The 26328-nt window shown below is 43.5% G+C and overlaps 10 protein-coding genes across 10 annotated transcripts; 6 read left to right on the forward strand and 4 right to left on the reverse strand.

The window, feature by feature from the left end:
- Positions 1–1340: 1340 nt before the first annotated feature.
- Positions 1341–2482, forward strand: BYT42DRAFT_494180 (transaldolase; the record flags this gene model as incomplete). Its single annotated transcript, XM_051564283.1, has 3 exons — positions 1341–1404; positions 1505–1628; positions 1705–2482. The coding sequence occupies 3 exons, from the start codon at positions 1341–1343 to the stop codon at positions 2480–2482; spliced, it is 966 nt and encodes a 321-aa protein (XP_051424305.1).
- An 836-nt stretch (positions 2483–3318) lies between these two features.
- On the reverse strand, positions 3319–5093 carry BYT42DRAFT_612845 (plasma-membrane choline transporter-domain-containing protein; the record flags this gene model as incomplete). The annotated part of the gene is made up of 5 exons (XM_051571673.1): positions 3319–3357; positions 3431–3672; positions 3742–4371; positions 4456–4631; positions 4711–5093. 5 exons carry the CDS (start codon positions 5091–5093, stop codon positions 3319–3321), a joined length of 1470 nt encoding a protein of 489 aa, XP_051424306.1.
- A 1772-nt stretch (positions 5094–6865) lies between these two features.
- BYT42DRAFT_564975 (uncharacterized protein) lies at positions 6866–8575 on the forward strand. Its single transcript, XM_051567808.1, has 7 exons — positions 6866–6897; positions 6972–7179; positions 7247–7410; positions 7482–7873; positions 7942–8067; positions 8130–8273; positions 8333–8575. Exons 2-7 carry the CDS (start codon positions 7061–7063, stop codon positions 8546–8548), a joined length of 1161 nt encoding a protein of 386 aa, XP_051424307.1. The 5' UTR covers positions 6866–6897; positions 6972–7060; the 3' UTR covers positions 8549–8575.
- A 1035-nt stretch (positions 8576–9610) lies between these two features.
- On the forward strand, positions 9611–12326 carry BYT42DRAFT_494050 (glycoside hydrolase superfamily; the record flags this gene model as incomplete). The annotated part of the gene is made up of 9 exons (XM_051564270.1): positions 9611–10129; positions 10194–10247; positions 10314–10569; positions 10642–10727; positions 10808–11067; positions 11125–11218; positions 11280–11489; positions 11568–11813; positions 11880–12326. 9 exons carry the CDS (start codon positions 9611–9613, stop codon positions 12324–12326), a joined length of 2172 nt encoding a protein of 723 aa, XP_051424308.1.
- A 345-nt stretch (positions 12327–12671) lies between these two features.
- On the reverse strand, positions 12672–15395 carry BYT42DRAFT_564980 (dihydroxy-acid dehydratase). The gene is made up of 13 exons (XM_051567809.1): positions 15236–15395; positions 15066–15175; positions 14946–15006; positions 14691–14883; positions 14314–14617; positions 14052–14249; positions 13868–13988; positions 13761–13807; positions 13505–13695; positions 13274–13444; positions 13233–13236; positions 13029–13114; positions 12672–12964 (listed from the first exon to the last, which is right to left on the reverse strand). Exons 1-13 carry the CDS (start codon positions 15346–15348, stop codon positions 12716–12718), a joined length of 1848 nt encoding a protein of 615 aa, XP_051424309.1. The 5' UTR covers positions 15349–15395; the 3' UTR covers positions 12672–12715.
- Positions 15396–15999: 604 nt separating this feature from the next.
- BYT42DRAFT_564982 (uncharacterized protein) lies at positions 16000–17212 on the forward strand. Its single transcript, XM_051567810.1, has 5 exons — positions 16000–16221; positions 16285–16431; positions 16496–16632; positions 16698–16912; positions 17006–17212. The coding sequence occupies exons 1-5, from the start codon at positions 16047–16049 to the stop codon at positions 17151–17153; spliced, it is 822 nt and encodes a 273-aa protein (XP_051424310.1). The 5' UTR covers positions 16000–16046; the 3' UTR covers positions 17154–17212.
- Positions 17213–19176: 1964 nt separating this feature from the next.
- On the reverse strand, positions 19177–19806 carry BYT42DRAFT_612850 (uncharacterized protein; the record flags this gene model as incomplete). The annotated part of the gene is made up of 4 exons (XM_051571674.1): positions 19177–19323; positions 19392–19424; positions 19517–19628; positions 19685–19806. The coding sequence occupies 4 exons, from the start codon at positions 19804–19806 to the stop codon at positions 19177–19179; spliced, it is 414 nt and encodes a 137-aa protein (XP_051424311.1).
- A 637-nt stretch (positions 19807–20443) lies between these two features.
- BYT42DRAFT_530656 (uncharacterized protein) lies at positions 20444–22155 on the forward strand. Its single transcript, XM_051565404.1, has 4 exons — positions 20444–20989; positions 21064–21638; positions 21707–21772; positions 21837–22155. The coding sequence occupies exons 1-4, from the start codon at positions 20878–20880 to the stop codon at positions 22014–22016; spliced, it is 933 nt and encodes a 310-aa protein (XP_051424312.1). The 5' UTR covers positions 20444–20877; the 3' UTR covers positions 22017–22155.
- On the reverse strand, positions 22156–22853 carry BYT42DRAFT_565017 (uncharacterized protein). Its single transcript, XM_051567811.1, has 3 exons — positions 22585–22853; positions 22411–22523; positions 22156–22305 (listed from the first exon to the last, which is right to left on the reverse strand). Exons 1-3 carry the CDS (start codon positions 22725–22727, stop codon positions 22226–22228), a joined length of 336 nt encoding a protein of 111 aa, XP_051424313.1. The 5' UTR covers positions 22728–22853; the 3' UTR covers positions 22156–22225.
- A 483-nt stretch (positions 22854–23336) lies between these two features.
- Positions 23337–26250, forward strand: BYT42DRAFT_565019 (uncharacterized protein). Its single transcript, XM_051567812.1, has 2 exons — positions 23337–23560; positions 23726–26250. The coding sequence occupies exons 1-2, from the start codon at positions 23440–23442 to the stop codon at positions 26209–26211; spliced, it is 2607 nt and encodes an 868-aa protein (XP_051424314.1). The 5' UTR covers positions 23337–23439; the 3' UTR covers positions 26212–26250.
- The last annotated feature ends 78 nt before the right edge of the window (positions 26251–26328 follow it).

Genomic DNA, 26328 nt, shown 5'->3' on the forward strand with positions numbered 1-26328 from the left:
CCGGTACCCCAAGTAAACTATAACGAAATGTACACTTCCTTTTGGAGTATAATGCATTTGACATTGAACCTTATCAAACTTTAAGCGGGAGAACTTTACAGTTTTGCCAGGTAACCCTTGACACCGCTTAACTCTCTCTCGGAGCACGAATGGGATACCTTCTGTAAATATACCTATACTCTTCTCTTTGTTGCCAAGCTGTTGGGATCAGTGGGTTTCAGGCGTTGCCATGTAGCATCTCGTCAAAGATCAGTGCTTTGCTAGTTTTTCTCTCCCCTCTGCGACTGTAGCCGGCTAGCTACCTTGCATAGTAGCACTGCATACAAGCTCGGTTTGGGTCTCTCGCTCAGCGCCAATGATATACACTGTAAAGGAACAGTTCTCAGGGAGTCTTTTACCCTGCAGCATCTGGTAGACTTGCTATGTTAAGGTAAAAGAGTGACCAGCACTATTCCAAATTAGCCGAAACCAGCTGCATCCATAGTACCTGGATAAATAAATACAAGGTATGCATGGGCACGACACTGCCACTTGCAATCATATTTATATGCAGCCGTTCATCCTAAGCAATAACGGCCAGCGACAGGTCGAAATGGGATATATGATCACCAATACACGCACTGGGATTGGGCTGGCGAGGTCATCTTTACTTTTATATTACATTCTGACCAGTGAAAGTGTTGAACCGGGTACATATGATCATTTGCTGCGATCGGATTTTCGATCTATCCGATTGCCAGAATAGGAAGCTTCCCCCGGCATCAGCAGCAGCAAGTGTCAAAACAGGATATCGTTAGCACTGTTTGGTTCGGTCACTAGAACATGAATGCAGTAAATTGTAAAATAGTATGTAAAAAGAATCGCCTTATGCTTTGTTTCCATAAAATGTGTGCAACGGATCCATCGTGTCACTGAAAAAAAGGGCAGCGATCGGATAGCGCTTTTTTTTTCTTTGATTCTCTTCCCGATGGTCTTCAAGAAAACCCCAGTCCCAAGTGGGAAATTTTTCAAAGGCTATCTTTTTCTGGTATCAGCGCCATCTTCATGATTTTGCGTTTTGAATTCAGATCCATGAGCCAATCAATGAATAGCAATACACATATTTTGCCAGTAAGCATATTCAAAGACCCGCTCTTTCATGATTGGCCGGTTTGCTCTATGATGAAAACGCACATCCTGTATTCAGCCCTTACTTTCCCAGATGCACCTTGTGAACCATGTTTTTTTCGGAGCGGTCATTTAATTTAAACTAGACTGTCTTTATATTGTGTATCGTAAGGATTCAGGCAACTTCCCAACTTTCCGGTTTTTTCTTGTTTCTTTCATTTTCCAAGCAAAACATGTCCGTTCTCGACCAAATTAAACAGTACACTACCATCGTTGCCGACTCTGGCGACTTTGAAAGTAAGTATATTCGTCAAGTATACGAACGCGTTTTACTGTTGGAACGGCACATATCTCAGGCTGTCGATTGAATTACTCACCCCCTTCCCCTCCCCGATAGCCATCGCCCAATACAAGCCTCAGGATGCTACCACCAACCCTTCGTTGATTTTGGCCGCTACCCAGAAGCCCCAGTACGCCAAGCTTATTGATGATGCTATTGCTTATGCCAAGAGCAAGGCCTCGTATGTATCAAAAAGACAAAAAAGGGAAGGAGGCTGTATAGGAACTAAAAAAAAACGCGTCATGTTGATACTGTAGTGGTGAAGAGCAGGTTGAATTGGCTATGGACAAGTTGTTGGTGAACTTTGGTCAGGAAATCTTGAAGATCGTCCCCGGTCGCGTTTCCACCGAAGTCGATGCTCGTTTGTCTTTCAACAAGGAAGGCACCATTGCAAAGGCTCTTCGTCTCATTGAATTGTACAAGGAAGTCGGTGTTGACAAGGAGCGTGTCTTGATCAAGATTGCTTCTACCTGGGAGGGTATTCAAGCTGCCCATGTTCTTGAGACTCAGCATGGCATTCACTGCAACCTCACTCTTCTTTTCGGTTTCCCTCAGGCTGTTGCTTGTGCCGAAGCTGGTGTCACTCTCATTTCTCCCTTCGTTGGCCGTATCCTCGATTGGTACAAGAAGAGCACTGGTCAGACCTACGAAAGCCACGAAGATCCCGGTGTTTTGTCCGTCTCCAAGATCTACAACTACTACAAGACCTACGGTTACAACACCATCGTCATGGGTGCTTCCTTCCGTAACGTTGGTGAAATCAAGGAATTGGCTGGTTGCGATTTCTTGACCATCTCTCCTGCCCTGTTGGCTGAAATGCAAAAGGATGAAGCCAAGTTGGACCGCAAGTTGAGCCCTGAAGGTGCCAAGGAGGCCAACCTCGCCAAGGTTTCCTTCTTCAACGACGAAAAGGCTTTCCGTTGGGAAATGAACCAGGATGCTATGGCTACCGAGAAGTTGTCCGAAGGTATCCGCAACTTTGCCAAGGATGGTCTCAAGCTTGAAAACACTTTGAAGGAGAAGCTTGCTTTGTAAATCACCCGTTTTTAGGATTACTTGACACTTTGTCCGTCACACTTACTTTTATCATTATACTTTTTTTTTTGTCGCTTCATCTACCAAAAGGAAAAAAAATCACGACTAGGGATAAATGGGCTCCCAAGCAAAAAGTAACCCATTGTTATCAAGAAAATAATAAAGCCATAACTGGACAAAAAAAAAACAAGGTTTCCCGTCAGCGACCAAGTTGAAAAGAGTGCATGTTTCAGGAAATCCGGGTTCCCACTCCGAAATTTTCCCGTTCCCTCATCTGTTCCCAGTCCTCACGTATTAGGAATCGTACCGGAAGGGAGCGATAAAAGGAATCTTTGGACGATTCTTTAAATACCGGTAATGTGGCACGGGAAAGGAACAAGCATGTCATAGTTGACCCATTATCGACCTCTGCATCGACCCTGACAACTGGCCATGAAAAATAAACAACATTTTTCTCAAAGCTACTGAACAGATTTTCTCGATTTGAAAACACTTTGGGCTCCCTTTATTCGAACAGAATGGGCACTACGAGTCTAACCATACGTTTCTCTGTTTATGAAGTAGTGAAGTTACGACCCTTCATGTTAATGTATGATCAATGCCTTCCAACCGAGACACGAACTCCGCAACCGCGTTTTTTTTTTTTTGATGACGATGTTTTCCCCTCGTCGCTTTTTCAAATTTTCCATCGCATGACGCAGGAGGAACCTACAAATGGAAATTTAGGAACAATATCGAACGTTGGCGATTTGTGATTTCTTTACAACAGTTTTATCCTGCTTTCATATGATTAAATTACATCGGTTCTATGCGTAAATATGTAAAAGTTTCTCGAACTAGATCCCCTGCACAACTTGTGGCCATGTCTCACGGATCTACACCAAACAGATATGTTATCAATCATCTGAACCAATGTGCCTTTCATCAATGCAAGAATAGATACAGTACCTTTTCGTATAAGGCTGGTTGTGATCTTCTTAATGCCTCGGGATCTTCAGCCAAGCATACAAAGGTTGTGGCAACACCGCTAGAGATGACGGTAGCGATGGATGAAAACATGGATGCGCCAATCAGGAAGCATACAAGCACAACAATAGGCACCATGTTGCCTGAAGCATTATAAGCTGGTCGTGCAACTTCAAGATAGATGAACCCTAAAAGGGAGCACAAGACGCCCACCAACAATCCGCCTTTCCAAGGAAATTTGATGTTAAGCCATTGCAGTCCATCAAAACATCATGCAATTTTTGGATCTTTACCCATGAATAAAACGTTTCCGATGAGATTATCGTTCACCAGAGCTTCGAGACCGCGGTCCTGCATAAGGGACCAAGTCCGCTTGGCAGAAGGGATAAAGCCTTGCCCGTATATCGCGACACCGCTAAACGCATAGTAACTGAACCATTCAAAGAATCCTTCGATACAGCTGATGATACATTCCAAAATGCAGAAAAAGAAAGCAAAAATGGCATTGTCCGTATTTTGGCGCGCCACAGAGACCAAAAAACGAATCAAGTTGACAATAGCGATGAGAAGACTTCCGAAACAAATAGAACCAAAACTGGTCGTTAAGGCTCGTCTAGCGCTGCCCCAAACAGGATGAGCGACTTGGTAGGCCAAGAAATACACGGTGGCAAAGATTCCGGCCAGGGTCACATGAACAGCATAGGTGATCACTTGCGAAGTCCAATAAAAGGAAAATACCAGGAAGACCATAACGAGATTCATCCGCGTGTTGCTACCGGTGGGGGTGTAATATGTTTCGTAGGCACCAATTACTGTAATGATAAACCATATACTGAACGCTGTCTGCACGACCAGAGAGATAAAACCGACCACCAGCGTGCTTTTGTAACGACGAGTGATTGAAGTGACCGTCTCCAGCATGACTGCGATTGAACAAAAAGAACACCAAAAATGTTTCACATGAAAACTTTGATCCTGCACTTTGGGATGAAAATCAAGACTTTTACCTGTGGCAAAAGGGATGCGTGATCTCCAAAACCAGAAACACGCGAGATACAGACATGAAAAAATGAGGAATATAATGGCAGCTGTATAGTAGTGACGGTAAAAGTAGTAGATGGTCACCGCAAAATAGACGATGATGCTTCCAACAAACGTGGAAATGATCATTGGTCTTGGAAAGCTACAGAGTCATCATCGGATATTAGGATCGAATTAGAAGTTTTACCGCGCCATCTTTCAAAAATACAAAGATCACGTACGCATTCGCCAATAAAAGATACAGAAAGCTTAGCCCAAAGCCTACGATTGCCGAATATCCGAACATTTTGACTGTGTCTGCATCAAACGTAATCACCGGAGAACGATTGCCTCCAGAGGGGCCTGAATGCTGACTAAAGGTCCGGATGCCTATGACAGATACAGCAATGAAAGCAATAAAATTGCAAAGCCATAACCCTATCGCCCAGATATCCTTCCAGCCGCTTGAGGGACGGATTTTCGATTCTTCACCGAGCGCTTGTCCCATTTCGGCGTAGCCTGTGTTGTTCGTAGGATAAACATAGTGGCCTTGCGGAGGTTGTGGTGGGTAATAATCTGGCGGTGGATAGTATTGGGTCTGAGGTGGTGGTGGTGGTTGTTGCATGGATGGAAGTTTGAGCGAAAGAAAGAAGCAAAAAATAAACAAACCGCAATCGAGCAACTGGGCTTTAAATATACAAGCATCCAACGAACGTCATCCAGGGGATGTGATCAGCTCAAATTCCAAAAAGTTGCCAATACACAACTTGGTTTTACGCGCCTCAAAGTTCTACTATGCTTCGCTACAAAAACAGAAGTGTATGTTGTTATTCTTTTAATCTTTCCCTTGACCTTTATTTCTTGTAGAGTCTTAAACGCATTCATCTGATGGGAGACGGTATTTCAAAGCTTATAGTGGTGCCCTGAGCGAGATCAGAATCACCAACCAAAACAGTAAAATGATTTTGATTTGACGAAATTAAAAATGACAGTTTAAGTTTGGGCTTTGTTAACGCTGATTCTTTTAACAGCTCATGCAGGATCAGACGCGACATCAGCTAAGCCTATAGAAACTTCTCTGTTCATGTCGGTGTCACGTTGCACCGCAACTGTATCGTAGTTTCAATGGCTCCGCATGCGGTTGCAAAGGCAGATATTTTCATACTTCCGCAATATGTGCTTGCTCAGATTTATTGGGAAACAAAAAGCCAAGTATCGCTGGAAGTTCCTCAGGGTCCATCGAGCCTCGTCCTTTTTTGTTGTAGTTATCATGAATGCCATTGGGAAGCTAAATACATATGTATCTCAGGCAAAGAAGCGCCGCACTCGCCCCTCTATTCGCTGTGGTTGCACGGCCACACAATTTCGGCTTCATTGTTCGCTGCCGACTATGGTCATGTGAAGGTGACCTATCATTGGAAGGACGACGGCCGTAATCTTGGAGGACTGCTTACTGGCTCCCTCAACCCCAACCTTCTAGATCGATTATATGACGAGCATTTACAATACAATTTTACTGGGCTAAAATGAATGAGATGCTTCGTATGAACAACACTACGTTGACGAAGGTAAATAATTTTCCTTGTGATTTTGAATGATGGGCTCTTGTCTCATAAAGCTTTTCGATCGGCTACACGCACGATACAACATGATGCAACGAACTTGGAAGAAGAAATTACAGCTTAAAACGTCCATGTGAGTTTAGCTTTGTCGCCGCAGAAGACCGACCACGATGATTCCCTCATGCTATTGGACGATCGATAATTCGTACTTGCACAAAAGCACTTGTGCTCTGTGTAGATAAGTATAGGACGAGTAAAGTCTGTAGCAGTTATTATACCACGACGATCGAAGTCCGAGACAACAATCAGCTGTTTTGCAAACACAAGCAAGTTATCAAAAGCCCGGGCAGATATCCAGATCGATATTCACGCAATTATACCTAGAAAAAAGAAGAAACGAGTGCGAGAAATTGACAAGAGACTGCGACGGAGATGTCTTGACGAAAATAACGACATCATTGGATACAGCTCTGACTGTCGAGCGAGACGACCCGGTAAGCAGAATTATCCACCGCTTTAACGTACATATCTGACAGTGAAGTTTAAGGTCAAGGGTATTTGAGCATTGTTTATCCGGTAGGAATGTGCCCTCATTGCATTTCTGAAAAAGATGTTTCCTAGCCCTGGGTAAGGAGGAACGGTATGGCCTCACTTGCAAGATCACATTAACTTTAGAAACTAGATCTGGAACAGGGACATTAATGCTGGCGTAAAACCTGAGACGAGTTCGACAGGCCTACATAGAAATCAGCTTATCGTCTCGATTCCCGTCCGGCAGCTCTTCGACGGTCCCAGAGCGTACAATCTGCGCTCGGCGAACAAAGTATCGTCAACTAGCCTCCTGTTAGGCCCATTTTTGCATGCCTGGTAAGCTGTGATTAAAAAAGGAATTGTTGCGGTGCAAATTTAGTAATTTTGATGACGTTCACTCGAAAAATAAGGGCATGCTTTGAATGTCCGCCACTTTCAATAAAGACGCGCAATCCGTAATCGAGGTTGTTCTCTTTGAAAAACGTTAGTCTGCACAAAAATGGCACAGCAAATGGATATCGATTTTGACGTTACCCGATTCTTGCATGAGGAACGTCAAAAGGCACCTGCTCATTTACAACAATACTTTACTACTTTTGAAGAATTACATGAAAGAAAGTATGTTACAGCACCGAATTAGATGGGATGGATGACAGGCACCGACCCACTCACCTTTGCACTATAGATTATGGCATCAGCTGACGCAGAAAATCTTGGAGTTTTTTAAACAAGAAGAATCAGGACCATTCCAGATTCCCATTTATCAACACTTTGTTGCTGACTGGGAAAGCAAAATCAACAGCTTATCACTGGTATCCATTGCTCTCAAAGCCGCCACCCGATTCCAAGGTATATTACCTTTTTCATGAATGAGCGCCCTTGCACCAGTTGGAATTAACCGCAAGAAAAAAATACTGTAGATCCCAACGAATCAGTCAGTTTCCTTGAAAAACTCATTGCCAAAGTGGACACTTCCGAGACAAAAGATGTCTACGTGCACGCCATTATGGAAACGGCCCATTTCAAATTGCAATTGAATCAGTTGGGTGAAGTGAAAAAAGCGATTGAGGAATCCGAAAAGACCTTGGATCGTTTCGACAGCGTGGAAACCGTCATCTATGCCAGCTTTTACCGAGTCAGCGCCGAGTACTATAAAGTCAAAGCGGAATATGCCCAGTATTACAAGAGCGCACTGTTATATTTGGCCTGCGTAAACGTCGACGAACTTTCAGACAGTGAAAAAGTGGGCAGAGCATATGATTTGTCATTGGCAGCGTTGTTGGGAGAAATGATTTATAATTTTGGTGAATTGGTAAGTTGGGGATTTTTGGTTTTTATTTGCGACAATGGAATCTCATTGAAATCCCTTTTTTCGTTTAGTTGATGCACCCTATCCTCGATTCGCTCGCCAACACGGAGCACGATTGGCTCCGTTCATTACTGTTTGCATTCAACAGTGGTGATATTGGAAAGTTTGAAGCTTTAGCACCGCATTTTAGCAAACAGGTACCCGATCATGTCGAACTGAATACCCGCAGCAGGGGATTCTAAACATTTTTGTCAATTAGCCATTGCTTCAGCAGAATCATGCAGCCCTTGGCCGAAAGATTCGATTAATGTCCCTGATCGAGGCAGTTTTCCGCCGTGCTGCTGATAATCGATCGATTCCATTTTCAGATATTGCTGCAGAAACGAGATTGCCTTCCGACGAGGTATGTTAAAGAGTCACTTATTGATAGCAGCGGCATTGTCTAATTTGTGTCTTCAAAAGGTGGAGCATCTGGTTATGAAGGCTTTGTCATTAAATTTGATCAAGGGTTCTATTGATCAAGTGGATGAGCTTGTGATCGTGACTTGGGTACAACCACGCGTTTTGGACAAAGAACAAATTGACGGCATGCGACGAAGACTCGAGGACTGGAATGATCAAGTCAAGAAGATCAGCGCATTCGTTGGAAAGCAAGGGGGTGAAGTATTTGCCCAGTAAAAGCCAAAAAAAAAGAACGGAGGGATAGGAACCAATTGAAGCTATTTCCTATCATATACATAAAGTCACGAACCACTTTTTTTTCAATTGTTGGCCACATGTATATTGGGGTTTTTCAAAAAACATTGACAGGCGAATGTCTGAATAAGATATAAAGTTTTAGCTACGAGGGTGATGTCAAGTTTGCTTGATTTTTTTGATTGTTATTTTTTAAATGGTAAAGTAAGCAAACTGGAAATTGCTTATACAATTACCGTTGAATTTGAAAGTAAGCGTCCCCAAGCTTATTGGTTTCTACGATAGATTTATTCAAAGAACTTTTTTGACATCGTTGAGATTGACTGATGCAACAGCGGTTTAATCCCAATCAAGCGTGATCCAAATGAGTCAATCCAAGTTTAGCACCGAACCTTGATCTTACTCGATATGTCCTCCTTGCATTTGCAGTGGCTCGCATAAAAGAATCGGTCTCAAAATTTGTTTACTGGGTCTTTTTATTTCTTTGGTATATTATTAACTTGTCCAGTGTTCCCCCCCCCCAAAAAAAAAAGGAAAAAAAAACCGATTATTGCGGTAGAAGAGATATCCACTCGTCTACTCGTACAGTGGACGTTACCACCGAACAACCGAGGTTGCGAGGGGAAAAGGTCCCCGTCAAAAAAAATGAACTTGGAGACCCGCTTGTGCTTGCCACGTGGAAGCAGCTGTAGTTACTGTTTGCAATATGCATATGCTTTCGATAAAAAACAAATATTGGTCCTAAAGGATATGTATTCATCTCACAGTAAAATTATGCAAGAGTGTTTGCACGTTCATGCGTAGCCTGAGATACAACGCGGAAAAGTGAGTAATCCGTTGTTGTGTTGGCATTCACATGCGCATATCGATAATATCACCCTAGATAGCGGACCGTTTACTTTAGTTCTTTAGGGACCTTGTTGAGGGAACATGTTTGTTTGTTCTCGGTGAGACCCAATAGTTTGCAGCAGAATATCCAAAGCCCCTTATAAGCGGGTACCATAAAATATTTACGGACGTTGTAGGTTGTTCGTTAAAATAATAATGTATCTTCTTTCGAGAGCCATATTTACCTTTGTGGCTTGCTCCTCCATCGCCATATCATCGATATCCGCTTTCACTCCACTATCATGGGATCAAGCTTATGTCAAGGCAGATATGCTTGTAGGACAAATGTCTCTGGAGCAAAAAGTCAACCTGACCACCGGTGTGGGATGGTCCAATGGCCCGTGTGTGGGAAATTCCGGTCGTAGTGTGAATCCTAATTTTCCAGAATTATGCCTGCAAGATGCTCCATTGGGAATCCGCTTTGCTGATCTTGTCAGTTCAGGTGTCGCTGGTATCAATGCTGCTGCCTCGTTTGATAAAGCTGCTATTCGACGACGTGGCGAGTATATGGGCAAGGAATTCCGAGCCAAGGGCATCAATGTGCAACTGGGTCCTGGTATGAATATGGCGCGTACAGCCGCAGGAGGACGAAACTGGGAAGGCTTTGGTGAGGACCCATATCTAGCAGGAATAGCATCTGCTGAGACAATCCAAGGCATTCAGAGCGAAGGCGTGGTAAGAACAAAAAGTCAAAAAGTCACTTAATACAAAGGACAACCCGTTCACCCACATTTCACAGATGGCCACTGCAAAGCATATCATTGGCAATGAGCAGGAAACCAACCGCAATGAGGTAAGCCGTTTTTTGTGGCAATCACCATGGCTGTAAATACTTATTCATTCTATTTCTTCAAAAAAGGCGTCTTCGGACATTGACGATCGCACCATGCATGAAATTTATTTATGGCCGTTTGCGCGCTCGGTGGAAGCTGGCGTTGCTTCCGTCATGTGCTCGTACAACAAAGTGAACGGTGTATACGCCTGCGAGAGTGAATATGTTCTCAATCAATTATTGAAAGGCGAACTGGGATTCAAAGGCTTTGTTCAGAGCGATTGGAGCGCTACACACTCCACCAGCCCCAGTGTCAACGGAGGTTTGGATATGACGATGCCAGGTATAACAAACAAAAAAAACCAACCATTATAACTCCCGAATCAAGCAAACTCACACTTGATTCTTTTCTTAGGCGATGTCAAATTCGGTTCTGGCACATCTTATTTTGGTAGCACTCTAGTTGATGCTGTTCGTCGCGGTGAAGTGACAGAAGCTCGAGTATGATCTACAAAGAAAACATGCACACAATGAAGATGATATACTGAAACCAATTTTTTTTTTTTTTTACACGCACGCAGGTTACCGATATGGCCACGCGCATTGTCGCTGCATGGTATAAACTTGGGCAAGACCAAAATTTCCCACCTGTCAACTTTGATTCGTTCCATCCTGATCGCGGTCAACATATCGACGTACAGGATAACCACAAGGAATTGATCCGCGAAATGGGAGCAGCATCCACTGTGTTGCTTCGTAACAAGAATAACATTTTGCCGCTTCAACCCTCCAAACTTCGTCGACTAGCTGTCATTGGAGAGGATGCTGACATGAACCCATCGTAAGCATAAATATCGTGTGATATGAGTCAAATGGGCTTACTAAAGTTTTGCATCAGCGATCTAAACTCGTGTCCCGACCATGGGTGTGACAAGGGAACCCTCGCTCAAGGCTGGGGATCAGGAACAGCGGAATTTCCCTATCTCATTACGGTTAGTACGACTTGTCAACAAAGAGGCTCGTAAAATTGTTAACCAATGACATCCCCAATAGCCGTTGCAAGGTCTGCAGGACGCCCTTCCAGACTCTGTAACAATCGATGCAAGTGCGGACAATGATATCGGAAAGGCTACGCAAACTGCCAAGGGGGCCGATATTGCTATTGTTTTTGCAAACTCTGATTCTGGAGAAGAATACATTACGGTGGAAGGCAATAAGGGTGACCGTAATGATATCTCCTTATGGCATAATGGCGACAGCTTGGTAGGCTTACCTTTTTTCATTCCAGCAGCCGACAAAAAAAAAAAAAAAGGTGAAATATTCATTGATCATATCAACTAGGTCGAAGCGGTGGCCAACGCCAATAAGAATACGATCGTCGTCATTCATTCTGTTGGACCCATTACTATGCCGTGGATAAATCATCCGAATATTCAAGCTATTGTGTGGCCGGGTTTACCGGGCCAAGAATCCGGTAATGCGCTTGCCGATGTTCTTTTGGGAAAGGTGAACCCGTCAGGCCGCTTGCCATACACGATTGCGAAAAACGTCAACGATTATCCGGCCTCTGTCAGCAAAGATATGAATGTAAGCATTCGACGCATTCGCTGGCTATGTAAAACCTTTGTAACTAATGCCGATAAAAAATAATAGATTCCGTATAAAGAAGGACTACTAATCGGACACCGTTGGTTTGATGCCAACGGTATCCAACCTCTATTTGAATTTGGATATGGAATGTCGTATACGAAATTCAACTATGACAAGATCGCCGTTGAAATCGATCCTACTCATGTGGGCGTAAAAGTTTCCGTCATGGTGCAGAATACAGGAAATATGGACGGGGCCGAAGTCGTCCAAGCTTACCTTGGCTTCCCTGAAGATGCTGACGAACCTCCAAAGGTGTTGCGAGGTTTTGAAAAGATCAACTTAAAGAAGGGCGCACCTGCAGAGCCAGTGACATTCAGATTTGGACCGACAGAATTAAGCTACTGGGACACGGATAAGCAACGCTGGGTTATCCCTGTTGGCCAATTTACCGTGTACGTCGGTGCTAGTAGCCGTGATATTCGCCAGGCCGCCAACTTTACAATTCCGTAAGTACTTTTCACGTCATCTCTCAATCAATACGAAAGCTTAATTTCATCGGTTTTAGGGTCAACGATGCGCAACGCTTCTTGTTCGATATCGACGAAGAGGATCTTGATGATGTTGAGGAAATCCGGGATATCCAGGATATTCAGGATGAAAACCCTGCAGAAGAACTCGCTGAAGGAGTAGATGACCTCGCTGAAGGAGTAGAGCAAGTGGAAGAAGTGGTGGAAGAAGAAGCCGAAGAAGAGGAAGAGTTTTAACAGAACTGAATAATAGCACAAAAAAAAAGCTTGTATATACATTGCAATACGTTAATGATTTGAATTATCAACAAGGAAAATGGAGTAAAAAGTCTCTTTTTTTTATTATACGTTATAGCATCGAATACATCTGATCTACCATTCATCGGTCACAGCACCTTCGCTAGCACTCTTCACTGTCATTGTATATCTAGCCAATACTCCCTTGGTATATTTGGGATCCTTTGGTTTCCAAGAGCTCTTGCGGTTGGCCATTTCTTCATCGGAGATGTGCAAGGTAAGCTCTCGCGTCTTGGCATCTATAGTGATTTTGTCTCCATCACGGATCAAAGCGATGGGACCCCCAACCTGAGCCTCAGGGCATACATGGCCAATAATGAATCCCTATCTCATATATTAGCCAATTCTGACATGCTTCTGGCAGTGGGTGATCGTGCCTGACGCTTACATGTGAGGCTCCAGAAAAGCGACCATCGGTGATAAGGGCAACATCCTTTCCTAAGCCCGCACCCATGATAGCTGCCGTGGGTTTCACTATTTCATTCGATCTCGCTTAGTCTCCTTCTTTTGTTTCCCGATTTTTTTTTTTTTTTTTTTTTTTTTTTTTTTTTTGTATACATACGCATCTAGAATTCAAGCGTTCTCAAGTTAAGCATGGATGGCCAAATATGATGATACTCGATGTATACTTACTTCTGGCATACCAGGTCCTCCCTTAGGCCCCTGGTAACGAATAACCACAACCGATCCCTTTGGAATTTTATTCTCTTCCAAGGCCGTGAAAATCTCATTCTCCTCATCGAAAACGCGAGCCACACCAGAGAAATGAAGACCTTCTTTGCCAGTGATTTTCGCCACAGCACCCTGAAAACTCGCCATCAGATATTGAGACATGCGATATATACCATCTTCCAAAACACTTACCTCGGGAGCCAAATTGCCTCGTAATACTGTCAAATGACCGGTCGGTTTCAAAGGCTTGGACAGAGGATAGATGATATCTTGTCCTTCCTTGAGACCTTCCACTTCAGCCAAGTTTTCTGCCATGGTTTTACCAGTCACCGTCAAACAATCGCCATGGATAAGGCCATTTTCATGCAGGTACTTGAGTACAGCTGTGTGATAATATCATTATTAGAATATGTAATATCAAAACGGGCATAGTAATTCTAAGAGTTACCTGGAACACCGCCAACAGCATACAAATCCTCCATGACATATTTACCGCTACATCAACCAATAATTAAAAGTCCATCTCTCACATGATACCTCAAGGATATACTGTACCTTGGTCGCAGATTGGCCAAAAATGGAGTTTTGCTGGAAACAGCTTGGATATCGTCAAGTGTTAATGGAATGTCAGCAGCTCGAGCCATAGCCAGCATGTGCAACACAGCATTTGTCGAACCTAAAGATCGCTTTTTAGCAAAATAATAAATTCTGGATTGATAGACAAAATCGTTGTACGTACCACCAAGGACCATGATCACAGTCAAAGCGTTCTCAAATGCTTTCTTGGTCATAATATCACGGGGTTTGATGTCCTTTTCAAGCAGATTGCGGATAGCAACACCTGCACGAAGACATTCCTTTACCTTTTCAGGATCTTCAGCAGGAATAGAGGAACTGTAAGGAAGCGACATGCCGAGAGCTTCAATAGCACTAGACACTGGAAGTGAAACGAATGATCAGCCATTGAGCCCGAACACAAGAGTCTTTGACCATTTACTTACTTGTGTTGGCAGTAAACATGCCGCCACAAGCGCCTGCACCAGGACATGCGTTGCGGATGATATCCTTGCGTTCTTCCTCCGTAATTTTGCCGCTAATAAATTCGCCATTACATTCGAACGCGTTGCCAATGTCAATTTCCTTATTGGCACAGCTACCCAAAGTACGATAACCTTTACGCATTGTACCACCGTAAATAACAATGGCTGGACGGTTCAAACGAGAAATAGCCATCATGCATCCTGGCATGTTCTTGTCGCAACCAGGCAATGAGATGTTGGCATCATACCAAAGAGCGCTCATAACCTAGATCACATCGGCCATAGTCTATTAGTATTTTCCAGGTTTGTTCAGCTGGATCCTTGGCATGCATACGCACCGTCTCAATGGAATCAGCAATGATATCGCGACTAGGCAACGAAAATGACATGCCTGCACTTCCCATTGGAATGGCATCGCTGACACCGATCGTGTTGAATTGGTATCCGACTAATCCAGCTTTCCAAACGCCTTCTTTGACTTTCTCAGCAAGCATATTGATATGCATATTGCATGGATTTCCGTCATAACCACTATTTGCATTCAGTTTCCTGCAAATAAAATTTTTCACATATACCCTGCTCCCCATGCTTACAAGCTGGCAATTCCCACTTGAGCCTTGTTCATATCATCATCCTTCAAACCCGTGGCATACACTATGGAACTATATGGTGAATAATCATTGGATTAATGTATAAAAATCAATTCGAGTTACATTGAGCTTGTGCAGCACCAGCCGTGGGTTTTTGAGTGATAGTGCTACTGTATTTATTAATAACATTTTTCTCTGTGGCGACGTTGCGATCGCGTGGAGTGATCTTATGACTGTCAGATAAGTCGCAGAGTTAATGAGCGCGTTTCGTCGGGATAAAGAATCAGTCTTACATATGAACTTGACCGGGTTCTGCCATGTCAAAAAAAAAAAACCAATGATGAGAGGGGAGAAAACACTGATAAGTAATGTAGCAGAGTGTGAGAGAAAACCTTCGGGTCGGCATGGTATATATTCAGATCCGCATGTCACACGAAAGCACCAATCTGATGGATAGAGTTATGGATCATTTGATTGGTTAAACGTCATAATATTAAATGGTTCGGATGAAAAGCACATTATATTTGGACCTGTAAAATTTTTGTCAAAATCACCATTTATGCTTTCTTGCAACTCTTCCTGTCATAACATATTCAGCTAAATATCACGTTGGATTCGTGCGTAGAGTATTTGTTTGTTATTCCCAAGATCGAACTAAAATACACCTTTTGCGTTATTGATTACTCGGGAATGCGGTGCTTCCACAAGTCTTACAAGTCTGACTCCTTCCGTCCCAGATACCACTTGGTTACTATAGTGAAAGCAATAAAGTAAAAGTATCAAATAAAGTGCCACTTGTCCTCCAGCAACTTTAATATAGTAATTATCACTGAATGTTATTGATTTAAAGAAATCCGTCTATAAAAATTTATAAAAACAGAGGGCAACCATGTACTAGTACAGTAGATCCTTGATAGGAAATGGGTGCACGCTCAACTCGGCACAGCGGCTGTCAAGCACAATGCTTGCGGGCAGACGGATATTGAAAATCTGAAAATCCGAGGGGTGTGACTTGTTCAAGCTGCCATTTTGTTCCTGTGTTTTTTTTCGAATTCCCAAGCCTTGTAACAACGTCCACAAAAACCCTGCTATTGTTTGCAAGAAATGGCCCAGCAGCGAGTCTCTCATGTGCTTCGTCGTTTGGCGGCACCTCAACTGCTTCCCACAGCATCCCGCCATTTCCACGGTACCGCATGGGCTTTTCAACAGAAAACCATGGCTGAGCCTACTCGCAGTATCGCTGATAATCTCACCAATAAATTCATGAAGCTTAACGAAGGTATATTTTCTCAACATACCTCGTTTCTCTTATTCAGTATTCATATTTTATATTGTAAAACAGGAAAACTCTCAAAGAACCATTACAGACGAGTCGCTCAACCATCACAAGTCATCAGATTTGATCACATGCCAGTGACGGCCACAGCCGAAGATATCAAGAAACTGGCTCGAGAAGCTTTCCCTGAAGGCGATAAAGCAATTCGCGAGAGTAAGTACCGGGTAACGTTTTTAAAACTGGAGGGGATAGATAATCAATAACAATGACTGTGTAGTCATATTTACTCGTACCTCTGGGTTCCAGTTCACCGGCTGTTGCCTTGTCCATATGAACGACACCGATAACGGAAAGCGACTGTATGATTACGCAAACATGCGTTATGTTGGTGGAAATTTAGTGAAGCTGACCTATGTAAGGAAGCAAAAAAATGATCGGATGTGATTGGAGACAGTGACTGATTTCGTCGTTGGCAATAGATGCGGATACCAAAGGATGGACCTGCGGCGTATCTTAACAAGTATCGACCCAGTGAATTGGTTTCCGTGACAGATTCTGTAAGTTTTGCTGGTCGTTCGGTGATCATGAGTGGATTTCCGCCCAAGACACGCCCTGAGCACTTGTTGGGCTTGCTCCGATCAAGGAACTACTTTCCCGAAGAAGGCATCCCGGATAACGTTGTCCATTTGAAAACGTAAGTACTAGCCTACCCCACATTTTGGGTCTAGGGTCATTGATAGCGACTGGTCTCCAATGATGGTTAACCCTCGTAATTTCGCTTATATAGAAAATCACACAGCGCTTTAGCCAAGTTTTTGGTGAAATTTGAGTCAGAGGCTGAAGCATGGCGATGTGTGCGCGCTTTCCACAATTATGATTTCCATTTATCTTCGCGCGGAGAAAACTACAAGCTGCATGCTTCGGTAGCTTACTAGATATAGAATGTATTGAATAAAATAATTGTATAGAGAAACGGGCCACATTTGAAAAAGGGTAACGCATGGAGTATTTCCGATAAGGCACACTGTATTGGCAAGTTAAGAGGATATTGCGTCGATTAATGAATTGTGTTTAGTATGGTGGACCGGCATGACCAAATAGAAAAAAAAGGCAGTTTGATTACTTTAAAATTCAAGAATATCAATCACTTCTTTTTCTTTAAAAAGAAAAAAAATGGAACGGGTATATTATTGGGTTGTTCTGCAACAGCCCACGAATCCAGCGCAAGAAGAAGATGCCGTTTCTAGGAAAAGAGAGTCACGGTCAAGATGACGTCACGGTTCAGACTGGGCCTATTTTTTTGAAAGCGATCTCTTCTCACATACTTTTTTTTTTTTCTTTTGACTCCATTCCGCCAATGGTTTCTTATGAAAGTGAAAGCAGCAAACTTGTACTGAGCGCGATCAGTATCTCAAGATGTAACCCTAATCTATTGGAGTGATTCATGCCTCTTGCTTCCGGTTGCTTTGGCTCGTGTGTCCTGTCTTAGAACGAAAAGGCTCAAGGGTTGTGGTGTCTATTGCAAGCGTCGGTTGTGTCTCGCGAGCTCCGCATTTCTCTTCTGGGGGTCGTTTCTAGGTTTTTTCTGGGCATTCTTTTTCCTCGAGGAAATGAAAAAACTAAAGAAAAAAAGAATGCTACGCGGTCCTGGTCGTTGCTTCGTAAGCCACTTAGTAAGCTCGCTTGCCGGTGCAGGTTCAATTGCTGTGGAAGCTCATCTCTCTGGAGAGTGTGCGGTGGTTGTTGGAGAGCTGGGAAGACAGAAGATGGGCGGCTACATTCTGAAGCTGTTAGTCACGACGCTATCCGACCTAATCTCGCGATTACAGGGTTTCGACCCGTTGTCTGGGTATCCGTGCATGTGAATGGGTGTATGTTGTCTTGTTGATGTCCGAACTGTCAAGCGCTTGAAGGCAGCTTTCTTTTGCACTCTCTTTCACTTTTTTCTTCCCCGATACCAAGGCAGGTCTTCGTCCTGGGGAAGACGGAACTGTACAAAACTAGCATTATTTTTAATGATAGTTTTTGTATGGCGAACTAAGACCTTGGTCCCCGCTTGAGCTTCCCCTAGAACAGAGTGACTCGACGCTATATTTACGTTGCTCAGTCATAAATCATTCATTTGGTAACTTGGAAACGGAAAACCAGGCATTACAGCATGGTAAGTAGGCCTTTTGTGAATCTACAAAATCAAGCTGTGCAAATGACAGGAAGAATAAAAAGAAAAGAGCGATATTATCTGAAGCTGTGTCCTGGTAGATAAAGTTGGAGATGATCTTGAAAAATAGAGGCTCATTTAACAATCGTATATGTATTGATTTCAAAGTGTTGAATGTAGACGGGGTACTAGAAAGCAAACTATTATACGATAAGTGCAATTCATTAATACACGCACCCCACCGAATAATCTGGACATGGGTCAATAAGGGCACCAGAGGTACACTTGCATATTCTTGCTGTAAGAAGCTGGTGCCAGCCGTGGTGTTGTGACTGGATTATTGTTGGGAATATATTCAGCTGCAGAAATAAAAGATTGTACAATCGGATGAAAAAAAAAAGGAATAAAAGGGGTTCAGCGGATTTCCTGAACTGCGTAATATAACTGGCTTTTACAATACGATAAACTGTCTGTTGCGGATGACTCGGACAAATTTAGGTGCTGGATTCTGAATGCGAAAGGAGCTCTTTCTTCCTTTATTTGCTATTTTTCTTGAACATGAAATTTAGCCAATTTCCTATTTCTGCAACATCATCAAGAGCTAGCCTCGTCGAGAGGTCATGCCTGTGACCGGCTTCTTCATGACAGTGAGGATAATGATGAGTCCGTGGGTTCTGCTGAATGCACATAGAGTTTGTACATAAAAAAAATAATTGGTTGATCTTTGCTGATGGCATTCAGTTTAAAACTCTATTCGAATTGACGTATCAATCCAGACCTAACCTGTTTGGACCAGGAGGCTAGTCGACGAGGCTTTCGTCGTCAAGCGCAGCTTGTGTGTGTCTTTGCAGGGAAGCAGGTCTTGAATCAAGACGACAACCGGAATTTATGTACGCCTGGAGAATGCGACGGATATTCACAGCAGCGTTGATGTCTCTGTTCCAGATCTGATACAACCAATGATTTAGTCGTTATATATAGTTATCGCCACAGCAGTTCGGACCCTATTGCTTACCAATCCTTTGGAGTCATCATTGGCCGACTTGCACTGGGGGCACAGTCTGATCGGACAAATGATGCTTTGCCAAGTTCGGCCTACTTGATTGTATCAGTACTACTCTACAGCATAACTCCACTGACCTGCAGGTCTGCTTTGACGACATTCTGATGAATAGCAAAGAATATTGCCGTCATCATCCAAACATCGTCTTCTTCGCCTTTATCGATGTTTTTCAGTCGACAATACTCCTTTCTGTTATTACAACATAGTTAGTGCGACGATACAATATGTAGTTCGCTATGACTCACTTGTGATTGCATACGAGCAACTGTTCATCTCGTACTTCAACTGTCTCCGAGTCGCATTGAATACAATTCAAATTCCCGCTCCATGACGCAAGACGGCCTTCCGCATCGTCACATAACGTCATCCCCCAAAAATTCCCAGAGAAGATCGAAAGAATTCGCATCGTCTGCTTGCAATAACGCCGCCTTTGTGACCGAAAGCGGTCTTGTGATGAGAAGGATGGAAAGTTTGAGAAAGAGACATAATAAGAAAGATGAGATTTGAAGACAAAGAGGACAAGTGTAGGTCTATTTATACCCGAACAAACAAGACGCCACATCAAAAATAGTAAAATCATTGGGTTGACGAGCGTGAGAATTCTATGCACGGGTTGTATCCATCATAAGCGCACGCTTTAGTAGTTCTGCTTACCTGTTCTGGAGATGTTAATTACATTCAAAGAAAAGTATGATGAACCGGCTTTGAACAGCTTTTGGCATCCTGGTTGAGTTCGTTAAAAAAAGGGTGATGGGACAATAATCAATTTCTCAACAAAACAAACATGATGAAACTGGGTTTTGGTCAGTTGCTGGTATTTTGATTGTATTCACAAAATATATACTTTATATTGTGAACTGAATTAGAACAGCTTGTGGCATCTTAATTGGAGTCACCACAAAAACAAAAATGCTGGAATGATTCGAAACAGCTCGTGGTATCTCGATTGAAGTCGCCGTATAATCAACTAGAGTGAACTGGTTTTGGTCAGCTGCAGACATCCTGATTGAATTCATCAGAGAACAGGGTAGTGAGACAACTGAATATGCGTCGAGCAGCCACTTCCCCTCCACCAGATGAACCTGTTCGAGCAAGACCACGACGTGTCCGTCGGCTATTTCAGAAGGGCGAGGGTAGGATGACGCATTTTACTCATGAACGCAAATGGCCACGTCCGCTCATACTTAAGAATACACGCCATTAATTTATGTGAACTCTGTGTGGAGTACACCAAAAAAAAACAGTCGTGCATATTGTAAAGTAATGACACTCATGTGCAAAAAACCAAAGTCGTCCGCTGGTATCCATTCCGGGACAAAATTGTCATCTCCGCTGCTGGGTTTTATAGTGGGAGTGCTGGCAACTTCGCGCGCGCGTATTGTGTGCGAGGCGAATTTTCTATCTTCTCTTTTTATTTTTTGCCACTAGAGGTTGAATTATGCCTGAATTAACGGAGCAAGAGAAATTGGAACGTCGTCGACAGAAGCGTCAACAGCGCATTCTGGCCTCAGCTGAGAATAGACTCAATAGAATAACGGGCACCGCATTCCGTAAGTATAACAAAGGTGGCTCGCCCAATACTGTTGTAAGTCACCCCATGCTCACGTATGTTCCGGGCATGTAGCCAACCGAGCTTCGCCTACGCCTTCTCCTTCCACATCAGCATCATCTTTGGCACCTTCGGAGCCGCAACGATTGTCGCCTTCGCGATCCACATCACCAGCTCTGCTCCATAAACCCTCGTCTGAAACGCTGCGATCACGGAAGCAGAGCCCTATTACACCATCCCGTCAAAGACGGCCGAGCGATGCGGATCCAAGTGAGGAACTGGGTGCTCCACCGCCACTGGATCTCAACTTGTTTGGACGCACCCCCAGTCCTTTTGTTGGAAGTTCCAACAACACCACTGCCGGTGCTGAAGCAAATCCAGATATGCCGGACCTCAGTCAGCTTCTAGGTGGTCAGTTTCCATTCAATCCAGCATTCTTATCAAATATGCAACAGCAACAACAACAGCAGCAAACTGTTGCAGATACATCCAAAAAGTATTGGCAGCTTTTGCATCTTATAGCGATGATTTGGTTGGGTTGCTATGCCGTATACATGGAATGGACAAAAGTTGGTATCGAGCGGTTTGCAAGTTTATTATGGACAAACCCCAATGAGATGGGTCACTTGGCTTATGCGGATGTTCACGTTGTAAGTGTTTATTGGAAGGGCTTCACGGGTCTTTGCGGGCAATTTTATTGATTGACCCCATCTATTAGCCGTTGTTTTGGTATTTCGTGACTGTAGAATTATTGCTGCAAACTGGAAGGATGGTATATCAAAAGGTAATGAAAGGGATAGTATGCTCAAGCTTTCATGTTGTGCATGGCAACTGAACTGTTTCTCTAGGGGACCATGGCCAGTACATCAACCTTGGGAGCGTTGGCAGCGCAACTGCCGTCCCCATTCGGTAACATTGTTACGGTGGCTCTCCGGTACAGGCTCATTTGGTCATGTCTCGTTCAGGATTGCTGTATTCTTGTGTTCATTATCGGCTTGGCGGAGCTTTTATCTGCAAGTCTTGCTTAGAATCTAATGATCTATCCTATTCTTGTTTCTAGCGAGGTGTTATTTTTGTTTGGGAGGAATATGGTCTTGGTCTAATTGTATATCAAATCGAAAAGAAAGCGACAACGCGCACGGGCAAAGCAAGTTGGCAATTTGTATGGAATGATTTGATTTTTTTAAGCGGTTGGAATTCTATGGACAGAGATTTGACATCAACAAATTTACACTTTCTATGGTTTTGCGTCGAATAACTGATCGCAAATCAGGTCCGTATGCAAGCGAGAAATATCGATAACCTTTGAACGGTCACCTGTTTTGAAAGAAAAAAAAGTCATATTTAGTACAAGCCCTGCAAAAAAAAAAAAAAAAAAAAAAACCGACAAATAACTTCAGGGCCGAAAACACTTTCACCTACCGAAATGAACAGTAACCGTTGGTTTAATAGAGGGATCAGTCGACTTTTTCAACTCAAATTCGACATTGGGATTGTTATATTGAATGCAAGGGAGGCTTTCGTGCAAGAAATGTCTAAATTCCAGTATGTCAGCAAATATTGGGATAAAAGGTTGGACGAAAATGGTTTGCTTACTTTGCAGATGCGCTTTCGTTTTTACCCTTAATGGCATAGGATAAGGAAATCTTTGAGACATTGGAGGGCAATTGTCTTGCTGCTGCTCCGGATGTAAGACGTGAAATAATTTCTCGAGAGGATTTCAGTGCACGTAATGACATGATTGTGATTCGGGTTGCCAATGGAGATGTCGGGGGTCCGTCTTTTTTTGCTGTGGCAGCCTGAAAATCTCTTGTTTTGGGCGACGTCGTGACTGTTAATTTATGGAGTCGGCCGCCGTTGCTCTGGCGCTTTTTTTTTTCGCTCGTTTTGACTCTCCATCACCGGTTTCAGCATAGTTTGCCAGGGAGTTTCGGAACAAATGGAAACATGCGCAAAAACAAGTCAAAGCGCATGCTTATGCTTCTGCTTACGCAACCTGTGGGCTCTTTATGACCTTTTTTTGAGAAGCCAAAGTCATCTTATGCAGTATTTGTGAAAAAAACTCTCGTTCCCGATACTGCACCAATCACTGAAGAGTGCCAGGTTTCAGATGCTGCAGATTTGGAAAGAACTCCTATTGAAGCGCAGGGTCATCCTAGTGCCAATGAAGGGGACAGCACGACACTACTATTACGTTTGCCTAAGACATAAGCAATAGATATCGTTTATTGGTGTTTGTGGATAATTAGTAACATGCATTGCTGCGGTTTGGCGGCTCATCATTTTTTTTTTGCTTATGACAATAAAAGTGTTCTTTTTTTCTTTTTTCTTCTTTCAGACGCCACAGGTGACACAAAAAGTTAATATAACCGTTGATTTTTTCTCAAGTCTCTTCTTCACCTTCTTTTTGCTTGGGAGCAAAAATCATATGACAATAATTTTTCCTTGCTAATGTTCAAACCAGCACCGAAGAAGCTTCAAAAATCACTCCATGCCGTTTTCGAAAATGCAGAGGATTATCTAGCTGATGTGTGCTTTGATTTTCAGGACCGTCAACGATGGGCCCACAAAGGTAAAAAAGGATGAACCATCCGCATTTTGTTTTTGTTTTTTTCTGCTGTGCTTTTTGCTTTCTGCTTTTTTGTTACTTTTATTATTTTCCTTTTGACAACAAAAAGGGAAAAAAAGAGACCTCGTTATGGTTAATTAATATATCTGTTTCGTTTACTGTTCAAAGGAATCTTATTGGCACGGATACCCCAGAGCTTTCGTGATAAATACCTACCGCAACTCGTCAACGAACTCGGCACAATTCACCTTGATATCAGTTCTATCATATCTTATCCTTTATTTGTATCTTTACTCCGATTTTGGTATACTGCCGATTTGGATAATGTTAGTGTCACGTCGCCTCCAATACCAATCCATTCCACCCGTAACGATGCATCGTCTGGTCATGATGAACTAGCATTGGCAACGCTGTCGCTTGAATCGACTGCCGCTGCTGAGACAGTTACCTCGACGACCAATGTCTTGAATGACATTCTGGCTCTTGAGGAAAAGCTGCAGGTATCGCTATTGCCCAAGACGGAGAATCAGACGCAACAATTGATGGATGATCTGGAACGTATGCGCACCGATCGCTTGGGAACGGATGTCATTTTAAAGATATTTGAAGCGCCTGGAAAACACTCATCAAACCAACGCCGTTCTTCGACGCCTGCCAGCGAACGATCCGTCTCATTTCACGCCCATCGTTTTATTCTCGCTTCCCAGTCATCTTATTTTCAAAGCATATTCAACACCCATTTCCACGATCCTTCTTGTTCCACGGTCCACTTGCCAAGCGATTTATTTTCATCGGCAGCATTGGAAATTATCCTTCACTACTTTTATACGGACGTATTGCTGTTGCCGCCATTAACCGATTCAGCCAAGCCCTTTTCGTTAAAACATCAACCCCAGCTCACGCATAAGAAGCATTACCTCCGTATTCTTCAAAAAACGTTCCGAGCGGCCGAGTACCTTGGCCATGTCGACACAATTTGTTCTGAAGTGTTGCATGAAATGGCCATTCTGTGTCATCAGTTCAAGTGTGTCTGTTCTGACTGCGTTACTTTATTACCGTTCATGTTGTCTTTTGCCGACAAGTATGCTTTTGCTTCTCATCCGTCTCTACGTGCTGTTTTACTCGGACTCTACGCGGATCCTATTCAAACGTTTACTGCTTTGTGGTCTCAAAAACCGTTTGCTATTCTGGTCCAGTCAATGACGGGAAAACCCGGATCTCGATCGATTTCCTGCTTGCAATCTCCGTCTGTCACTGTGTCCACATCGAACGAATCCTCTTCCGAGATCTCCGTGTCAACCGAACCTGCAACACTCATTGATCAATTGATGATACAAACACGCGCCAACATTACCAAACACAACGCGATTCACGTCTTACATTCCATTCACTTGTGTATTTCAAAAATTCGGAGCATTGATCCTTTGCGAACATGGTCAGCCGCTTCCTTGGATCTGATACAGGTGCTGTTACATCATGCCATAGCTCTGGTGTCCTTGCATTTCGATTACTATTGCGTTGAATATCCCATCCTCTTATCATGCGTTGACGGCATTGGGTTTGGATTCTCGGTCGATTTTCTTGCATTTTTATTAAAGTATATTCTCGACGAAGGAATCAACGATCGGAATGCTGGAATCCTGTACCAAGGGATTGTTCGTGATTTGGGTGGTCGCCAAGAAGTTGTCAAAAACGTTGCTGTAGATGGTGTGTTGATCGAGGCTCGGGCTCGTTGTGCCGCTTATCTGTCTGAACGGTGGATGGGTGTCAAAGAACAAGGAGGATTTGAGACACTCGATAAGGACGTGCTCCGCTCAATGTCAGAGGACATCAATGTGCCGTATCGAACCCTCGCCAAATCGTCCGATTACGAATTTTCAATCTTGTCCAGTCTCAAGTTGAAACCATCGAAAGCGCAAGGAAAATCAAAACTATCGGAGGACCTTGCAAGACCGAACAAAGATGCGACAAATCTCGGAACAACCTCGTCCAGCTTTTCATTCCAGCGGCCTCGTGGAAAAACGCAAAATAAGAGTGACTCGGTTCTCGCTACAATAAGCAACAGCAGCAGCAAAACGGAACATCGTCGATCTTTGGATATCCCGCTTTCATCAAACGAACTGGACCGAGAGACTAACGAAGAGAAAAGTAACGTTACCAACGAGATCGACGAGAAACATCAATCATCGCACGCCGAGAGGACAAAGCTACCCATCAGGAATGCCACTCAATCACAACCTCTTATATCCCATCGTTCTTCGTCCTCCCTTACCGACGCACTACTTCCCCTAGATCCTTTAACAGGGCCCGACGATGCACCACGGGTATCCCGGTTACGGTTTGAACTGCCTACCACTCCATTGCGAGCGAAATCCCCAGGTTTAAGCAAGCACAAACGTGCCCGGTCTCCGCGGCGATCCAGATGGAGTTTTGCAGGATATACAAGCGACAGCACCAGTGATGATGAACAGACGACGGTACTTCCAGTAATAGGAACCAAGGTGGAGCTTCTGCGACGCCCACTTCCAACCTTGGGAACCATCAAATACATTGGTTCCGTGGAATTTGCAAAGGGAACATGGGTTGGCATAGAACTGGAAAGTCGACGTAAGTCCATACTAAACTTTCTTTCTTATACTTTTTCCTCTTACTGATTCGAAATTATTCTAGTTGGGACATCGGATGGTGCTGTTGACGGTGTTCGCTATTTCCAAACGGATCCACAGCGTGCTGTTTTCGTCAAGGAGGATGATTTCAAAATTGTCGCCATG

This window comes from Radiomyces spectabilis (genome assembly GCF_025331425.1).
Source record: "Radiomyces spectabilis strain NRRL 2753 chromosome Unknown BYT42scaffold_5, whole genome shotgun sequence".
Classification (NCBI taxonomy): Eukaryota; Fungi; Mucoromycota; class Mucoromycetes; order Mucorales; family Radiomycetaceae; genus Radiomyces; species Radiomyces spectabilis.

Coding starts and splice junctions, on each gene's coding strand:
- BYT42DRAFT_564975 (XM_051567808.1), top strand. CDS start 7,061: ATGGCACAGCAAATGGATATCGATTTTGACGTTACCCGATTCTTGCAT. Junction 7,874..7,941: donor TTTATAATTTTGGTGAATTG/GTAAGTTGGGGA, acceptor TTTTTCGTTTAG/TTGATGCACCCTATCCTCGA. Junction 8,274..8,332: donor CGAGATTGCCTTCCGACGAG/GTATGTTAAAGA, acceptor TGTCTTCAAAAG/GTGGAGCATCTGGTTATGAA.
- BYT42DRAFT_565017 (XM_051567811.1), bottom strand. CDS start 22,727: ATGTCATTACGTGCACTGAAATCCTCTCGAGAAATTATTTCACGTCTT. Junction 22,524..22,584: donor AACGAAAGCGCATCTGCAAA/GTAAGCAAACCA, acceptor ACTGGAATTTAG/ACATTTCTTGCACGAAAGCC. Junction 22,306..22,410: donor AACGGTTACTGTTCATTTCG/GTAGGTGAAAGT, acceptor CTTTCAAAACAG/GTGACCGTTCAAAGGTTATC.
- BYT42DRAFT_564982 (XM_051567810.1), top strand. CDS start 16,047: ATGGCCCAGCAGCGAGTCTCTCATGTGCTTCGTCGTTTGGCGGCACCT. Junction 16,633..16,697: donor ATTTAGTGAAGCTGACCTAT/GTAAGGAAGCAA, acceptor CGTTGGCAATAG/ATGCGGATACCAAAGGATGG. Junction 16,913..17,005: donor AACGTTGTCCATTTGAAAAC/GTAAGTACTAGC, acceptor TCGCTTATATAG/AAAATCACACAGCGCTTTAG.
- BYT42DRAFT_530656 (XM_051565404.1), top strand. CDS start 20,878: ATGCCTGAATTAACGGAGCAAGAGAAATTGGAACGTCGTCGACAGAAG. Junction 21,639..21,706: donor CTTATGCGGATGTTCACGTT/GTAAGTGTTTAT, acceptor CCCATCTATTAG/CCGTTGTTTTGGTATTTCGT. Junction 21,773..21,836: donor GAAGGATGGTATATCAAAAG/GTAATGAAAGGG, acceptor CTGTTTCTCTAG/GGGACCATGGCCAGTACATC.
- BYT42DRAFT_564980 (XM_051567809.1), bottom strand. CDS start 15,348: ATGCCGACCCGAAGGTTTTCTCTCACACTCTGCTACATTACTTATCAG. Junction 15,007..15,065: donor TGGTGCTGCACAAGCTCAAT/GTAACTCGAATT, acceptor ATAGTTCCATAG/TGTATGCCACGGGTTTGAAG. Junction 14,618..14,690: donor TTGCTGATTCCATTGAGACG/GTGCGTATGCAT, acceptor GATGTGATCTAG/GTTATGAGCGCTCTTTGGTA.
- BYT42DRAFT_565019 (XM_051567812.1), top strand. CDS start 23,440: ATGTTCAAACCAGCACCGAAGAAGCTTCAAAAATCACTCCATGCCGTT. Junction 23,561..23,725: donor TCAACGATGGGCCCACAAAG/GTAAAAAAGGAT, acceptor TACTGTTCAAAG/GAATCTTATTGGCACGGATA.